The sequence below is a fragment of the Myotis lucifugus genome, unplaced genomic scaffold (genome assembly GCF_000147115.1).
Source record: "Myotis lucifugus unplaced genomic scaffold, Myoluc2.0 scaffold_3859, whole genome shotgun sequence".
Classification (NCBI taxonomy): domain Eukaryota; kingdom Metazoa; phylum Chordata; class Mammalia; order Chiroptera; family Vespertilionidae; genus Myotis; species Myotis lucifugus.
In genome coordinates, this window is record NW_005874907.1 from 6,669 (window position 1) to 13,321 (window position 6,653).

The 6,653-nt window shown below is 66.5% G+C and overlaps 1 protein-coding gene across 2 annotated transcripts in view; it reads left to right on the forward strand.

Annotated features, from left to right (window-relative positions):
• LOC102434183 (coiled-coil domain-containing protein 57) overlaps window positions 1-6,167 on the forward strand; it is an 8,166-nt gene extending 1,999 nt beyond the window's left edge. The window contains exons 2-6 of one of the 2 annotated variants that reach the window (XM_014450800.2): window positions 2,240-2,654; window positions 3,140-3,248; window positions 4,766-4,867; window positions 5,857-6,014; window positions 6,089-6,167. In XM_014450800.2, coding sequence (XP_014306286.1) covers window positions 2,248-2,654; window positions 3,140-3,248; window positions 4,766-4,867; window positions 5,857-6,014; window positions 6,089-6,167 — 855 coding nt within the window. In that variant the 5' untranslated portion in view covers window positions 2,240-2,247. Of the gene's footprint in view, window positions 1-1,780; window positions 2,655-3,139; window positions 3,249-4,765; window positions 4,868-5,856; window positions 6,015-6,088 lie in introns of those variants that run through there. The other variant, XM_023749214.1, reaches the window with a different exon arrangement.
• The last annotated feature ends 486 nt before the right edge of the window (window positions 6,168-6,653 follow it).

The following is a 6,653-nucleotide window of genomic DNA, read 5'->3' on the forward strand; positions in this document are numbered from 1 at the left end:
ACCCGCGCTGCGCTCCGCCTGTGGTTTGTCCGCGCCGACGCCGCCCTCGCCGGTCCGCACACCATTGCGCTCCCGCCCTGCGGGCGCCCACAGAGGAGCTCAAAGCTTCGCAGGCGGCGCAGACAGTCCCCGTCCCCTGTGCCGCCCCCGCAGCGCTAGGCGATGAGCAGTGGGCTCCGGAATAAGAAATGGACGCGATGCGAGCCCAGCCCCGGCGCGGGGTGTGTCCGGGCCTGAGGCGACCGCCCTCCTTGCTCCGCGCTGGGACCCGGAGCCCGACCCCGGTAGCTCAGGAGGGGGCTGGGGACCGGTCAGCTCGGCGTCCCCGACGCGTCCTCGTGAACAGTCCGCCCCGTCGCGTCTCGGTGAGAAGCCTCCGAGGGGCCCTGCTCCCGCCCGGCCCCGGTGCCGCTCCCACGGCCTCCCCGCTCCTCCCGGCGCCGCAGCGTCTGCGGGGGAGGCCGGGACCAGGGTCTCCCCGACCAGCCGAGCGTTTCCAAAGCCGTCCTGCCCTCTCGCCAGGCGGGGCCGCTTCTCCCCGGTTCCCCCGGCCCCTCCGCGGTGTCTCCGTCAGGAGCCCTGCGCGTCTTCGGATGCTTCACCCGGTCCGCGCAGCCGTCGTCGCTCCTCCTCGGCCTGGTTCCCCCGGGGGTCGGAGTCGGTGCCGGCAGCGCCCAGCCCTCCCCTCTGAGCTCCGTGGCCGGGCTCACCCGCTTCCCCCGGGCCGGTTCCTGCCGCTGGGGAAGGTGCTGGGAGCGAGGTCTGGCCGCTGCGTTTGGCGTCTCCGCGGGCGGATTCGGAGCCGCTGGTGGGCACCACACACCCCCGCCCCCCGCGTGGGCTCCTGTGCCCGGGAGGCTGGAGCCGGGACTCGCTCCCGCTGGGCCTGCAGCTCCTCCGGCCGCACCGCTCGCCCCGACCCCTCACTGCCCCGCCCTGTCCTCGGCTGCCTCACTCGCTAGGTCGGTCCCGGCCGCTCCCGACGCCGTCAGGGTGACCAGCCCGCATTTCTGTGGGAAGCAAACCTCCTGACTGGGGTGTCATATTTGCATGCGGGTTTTTTAAATCTTCAGAATATGTAGTCGAAATGCTGCCCTACGGGTGGGAAACCAGGGCCCCCACCTTCCTAAGACCCGGGCGCTTCCGAGAGCTTTTCATACCCGACAGGTAAACTCACAACATAGAAAAGGCGGGAAAGCTCAGCGTCTCACAGGTGAGGACCTGGGGGCCCTGGTCCCTCCCCTGCTGGGCACGGTTCCTCCTGGGGAGGCTGCGGGCGGACGGGTCGGTGCCGGCTCTGAGCCTCGGCCTGCGGTGGGATTGGCACAGGAGCAGCCGCTGACGGAGGCGGGAGGGCGCTGCACCTGGGCTCGTGCAGTGGGTCTGGTGTGCACCCTCGAAGCTGGTTTCTCGGAAGCAGCTGGGAATGCAGAGGGAGCCATGGTGGCCACATGGGCCGGGCTCCATCTGGACACGGTGATTTTATCTTGAAAATGGCCAGCAGCCCGGGGCTCGGGTCACGCGATTGGATTTCTGCACGAGAAGGGCAGCTCTGGAAGGTGGCCGTGTGCCCGATGCCGACGGCACAGGGCAGGGCGGGCGGGTCCTCGGGAGCCGTGGGCCTGCGGGCCTGGCTGTGCTCGGGCCCTTGTCCAAGGCCCCGCAGCAGGGGGTCCTTCAGCGTCGTGTCCCTGTGAGTGTGACAGGCATGTGATGGCCTGTGTGCGCGTCGGCTTCTGTGGACGGGCCTGCCAGACCAGACTCACCAGGCACCACAGCCACCCGGGCTCCTGGCCATTCGCTGGGTCATCACTGGGACACTCACCCCAGGGCCTCTGCCCACAGGGTTACCCCACGTCTGGGCTTTCCCGGAGCTCTGCGGCCGGCCTGGCGGCACCGGGCCTGACCACTGGGTTCCCAGGGATCCAAGCTCTGCCACCAGCGCAGGCCACAGTCCATGTGATGCGAGTCACTTGTGCCATGTGTCACATGCATGGCTCTTGTGATGCATGTGCCATGTTGATATGTGTCACGTGTGCCGCTTAGGACACTCGTGGTCGGGGCATGTGTGCTCCTGACCTGCTGGGCCCTGGGGGAGCCGCCGCATGGGGCTCCGGAATGCACAGTGCGACCGACAGCTGGGAGCCGGCCCGGAGCTGCTTCCTGGGGTGACAGCGACCAGAGCCCGTGGCTCCGAGGTGGGCTCCCTAATGGAGCCGCTCCCCGCCTCTCACCACAGCTGCTGCCATGTTGCCACCGCCCTCGGAGCAGGCCCTGAGCGAGCTGCTGGCGCGCAAGGAGGAGGAGTGGCGCGCGCTGCAGGCCCACTGCGCCCAGCTGCAGGAGGCGGCCCTTCAGGACGCTCAGCGCCGGCTGGAGGAGGCCGAGGGGAGGCTGCGGCGCCTGCAGGAGGACTTCGTCTACAACCTGCAGCTGCTGGAGGAGCGGGACCGGGAGCTGGAGCGCTACGACGCCGCCTTCGCCCAGGCGCAGAGGCTGCAGGAGGCCAGGCAGGCCGAGGCCAGTGAGCTCAAGATCGAGGCGGCCAAGCTGCGGCAGGCGCTGGCCAGTGAGGCCCGGCAGCGGGAGGACCTGCAACAGCAGCACCAGCTGAAGCTGCAGGAGCACCGCCTGGCGCTGGAGCAGGTCCACAGGTGGGCACACCTGCGCCTCCCTCACACGCCGGCCCTTTCACTGGCTGCCAGGCCTGTGCTGTGGGTGCTGGGCCCACGCCCCCGGCAGGCACAGCTGGCCACCCCCACCCCACCCCACCCCACCGGGTCCAGCCTCTCCCGGAGGAGGCAGTGCCTCGCTCACTGTTCGCCCGTAGTGCAGACGCTGGCACCAGGCCATTCCCGATCCTGGTAAAAAGGACAGTGTGGCCCTGGCCAGTGTGCTCAGTGGGTGGTGTCACCTGTGCACCGAGCCGTCACTCTTTGATTCCGGTTGAAGCACAGGCCCCGGTGGGTGCAGGCTCTGCTGTTGGGCAGGCTCTGGTGTGGGTGTCAGTGCTGCTCTCTGGGTCCTGCTGACGCCGCCCCTCAAAAGCAAAGTACCATTCACACTCACACGGCTCCCGCGTCGCGTCCTCTGAGCACTGTCCAGTGGGGCTTCTCCTGATGCTGTTGTCTTTGCCCAGCGACAAGAATGCTGAGATCGACCGCCAGCGGGAACAGTATGAGAAGCTGAAGTGGCAGCTGGAGAGGAAGCTCCAGGAGCTGGATGGCGAGCTGGCTCTGCAGAGACAGGTAGGAGGCGCACCGGGCCCTGCGCTGACTGCCCTGCCTGGTGTCCCGGGTTCGGGAAGACGACCACTAGTAACTGTCTGGCATCTGGGGGATCACAGCTGAAGGGCTGCGGTCAGAGTGGGGTCCCAGTGTGCTGAGCTGGGACCTGGGCTTCCCCGGAGGGTGGGTGGGTGTAGACAGAGGAGCTGTGGGGGCTGAGCCCGGGGTGAGGACAGGTCAGGTGGGCCCTTTGGCTGCAGGACGCTGGCAGGGGGCGAGCAGGAGAGGTCCCCAGGGGCTGCCTGTCGGGGAGGCGGGGACAGGGTGGCCGTGGCCGCAGCAGCATCCCCGGGTGGGCGGGGTTCTGGTCCTGGGCTGAGTTCCCTGGGTCACAGGCCGGGCTCCGCCTGCCCCCTGGTGGCCGCAGCCTGCAGAGCTCTGCGCAGAAGGCAGTGCTTGGTCCTGTGACACCTCAGGACCAGTGGATGCGATGATGTTCACGTTCTGGCGTCAGTAAGGTTACTCATGCGACCCTGGTACTTCATTTTGCTCCTCAGAGGGTACAAACAGTGAAGGGTGGCTCTGCAGTCCCACCTGCACAGTGTGAGGCCCCTCCCCCCGGAGAGCGACAGCCAGGCATTCGTGACGGCCAGGTGTGGGCCCAGCGCGGGCTCCCTGTGTCCCCAGTCACTGAGCCAGCTGGATGCTCACAGGAGGCGGGAGCCAGTGAGCCTGAAAGACGTGAGACAGGCCGAAGTGCTGGGCTCCCGGCTCCCAACCTGCAGGCAGGACCTGACGGGTGGGCCCCGACTGTCACATTGGGGGCATTCTGGGGGCAGGAGGCTCTTCCCAGCAGGAGGGACCCAAGAGAGTGGCTGCAGGGGTTGCAGGGACAGGCCAGTGGCCGCAGTCGGGAGCCGGGAGGCTGTGCAGGGGAGGAAGGTCGCACTGCGGGGTGCATCCTGGGAAGGGGCGCCGCTAAGGAAACAGGAGGGAACAAGACAGACACAGAGAAGCAGAGAGGAGGGTGGGAGGCGGGTGCTTCAAATGCCAGGAGAAATGGCGTGGCGGGAGCGCTGGGATGCGACTGCTGGGTGGGCAGGGGCAGTGTTATCGTCGTCATGGTGACTGCGTCTGCCTTCAGAATGAGCCCTGGGTGAAGCTGGGAAGGGCCTGGTGTAACAGGAGGCGTGGGGTAGGGTTGCCCAACCGGTTGCCTGTCTGTTGTAGCAAGAAACCAGCAGGTCAGGAGGAGTGACACTGGTGGTGGGCGTGAGCATGGCCTTAGAGACTCGAGGAACCCACCGGAAAGCCGTTCGGAGTGGTGGTCCGGCCAGGGCTCGTGTCTGGTCCTCCGTCTTTACGCTTCGCCCTGGGCCTCCCTGCAGCTCAGTGTGCGCGGGGCAGCTCAGCGTACTGCATAGCGAGGATTGCAGCCACAGGACGGCTTGCCGCCAGGCCGCGCCCTCCGAGACGCCTGAGGCTCCGTGTGCACCCCGGGCCCGCTGTCCCGCCCGCTCACCCTCTCCCACCCCCAGGAGCTATTGCTGGAGTTCGAATCTGAAGTGCAGAAGAGGGAGCACGGGTTCCGGCTGCACGCCGACAGCATGAGCAGCACAGTCCTAACCCACGAGCTCAAGGTAACGGGCGCGTCTGCCAGGGCCTCTAGTGGTGAGGTGACCTCTGAACGGAGAGTCGGGCCACACGAGGGCCTCTTCCTTTGCACGGAGCCCCCACAGGGCCAGGGCCTTTAGCACCGAGTCAAGGATCAGCCTGAGGAGAGGGAGCTGTCTGTGCAGGGGAGGTGAAAGGGGGCAACGCCTGCCCCGGCCCAGCGGCCCTGGCTGGTGCTAGAAGGATGGACGCCCTGTCCTCGTGGTCAGCTAGGTCCCTGCCCCACTGCCAGCCTCCCCCAGCCTGCAGTCCATGGGCAGCACTCGCCATCAGGGGCCCAAGGACCCTGGCGGTTCTCTGGGCTGGAGCCCATCCCGAGTCTCAGTTCCTGGCACAGACACCAGTGCCCATGGGCCCCACCTGCCCCAGGGCCAGCGAGGCATCCAGACCGCGAGGCTGGGCTGCCCACAGTGACCCTCACCTGGCCACTGTGGGGACTTCTGAGCGCCAGGGGAGAGGAGATTTGTGGGGGTCACCCTGTGCTCCACAGCATGGAGGACACTCCTGTAGGGGGGCTGCAGGGGGGAGGGCGGGGGGAGTCCCAGGTGCAGGCCCTGGCCCCACCTGCTGTGCGAGTGGGTTCCAGACCCCAACACTGCTGCCCCCAGGGCTCATGCCCGGGAGCTGTTCGGGGCAGCAGCTATTCCGTCCCCAGATGTTAGTCGAGGAAACTGAGGCCAGAGAGGTTAGTTAAAAATGGAGTGTGCGGCCGGGATTTCAGCCCGTTCCCTCCACCTCCACCTGCATGTGTGAGTCCAGATCTAAATCGTATTCACACCTCGTGTGAGGAAATGAAGCAGGTACACTGGCCCGTTAGTGCCGGCTGGGCCACGTGGCCTCGTGGGGGTGCGGAGCTCTCCAGGGCCGTGGGCCCCCTGGGGGAGCTGCCGGCGTTCTCTCCCGATCCCGATGGGTGACGCTCACAGCCTCGTCCTGAAGCCTCTTCCTGTCTCAGGTTAAGCTTCTGAACAAGGAGCTGGCGGCGCTGAGAGAGGCCGGGGCCCAGGCTGCCGAGTCCCTGCAGGGCGCGCAGGCGGCCAAAGCGGAGCTGGAGGAGCAGCTGCAGCGCGCCGCCTGGGAGCTCCGGGACCTCGCCGCCGTGAAGGACGCCCGGTGCGGGTCTCTTCCGGGTCCGGGGGGTCCTGGCCGACTGCAGGGGCTTTCCACTCACACTTGGTTCTTCTCAGGATAAAAGACCTGGAGGACAAGCTCCAGTCGCTGCAGCTCACCCGGAGCACGGAGCAGGAGACCTTCCGGAGGAAGTGAGTGTTTCTGGCCCCGTGTGATGGCGTGGGCGGCCTGGGCCTGCAGCGCAGACGCCTGTGAGCGCCCGGTGCCGCCAGGGGAGGTGGAGAAACCCTGTTCCCCTCGCTGTGTTTTCAGGTTTGCATCCCGAACCTCTTAAATTATGAATTGAAATAGTTGAGAACGAATATCATTTCCAGCATCTTACGGTACTGTCATTAAGAGCTAAAACTGCTCTTTAACACCCACCTAGATGCCATGGCAGCGTCACACCCACTTCCATTCAGTTAAAAGTGCAGCCCGGCCGGCATGGCTCAGTGGTTGAACCTCGACCCAGAAACCAGGAGGTCAGGGTTCGATTCCCGGTCAGGGCACAGGCCTGGGTTGGGGGCTCCATCCCCAGTAGGGGGTGTGCAGGAGGCAGCTGGTCCATGGTTCTCTCTCGTCACTGATGTTTCTTTCTCTTCCTGTGTGAAATCACTAAGGATATGTATATATACTAGAGGC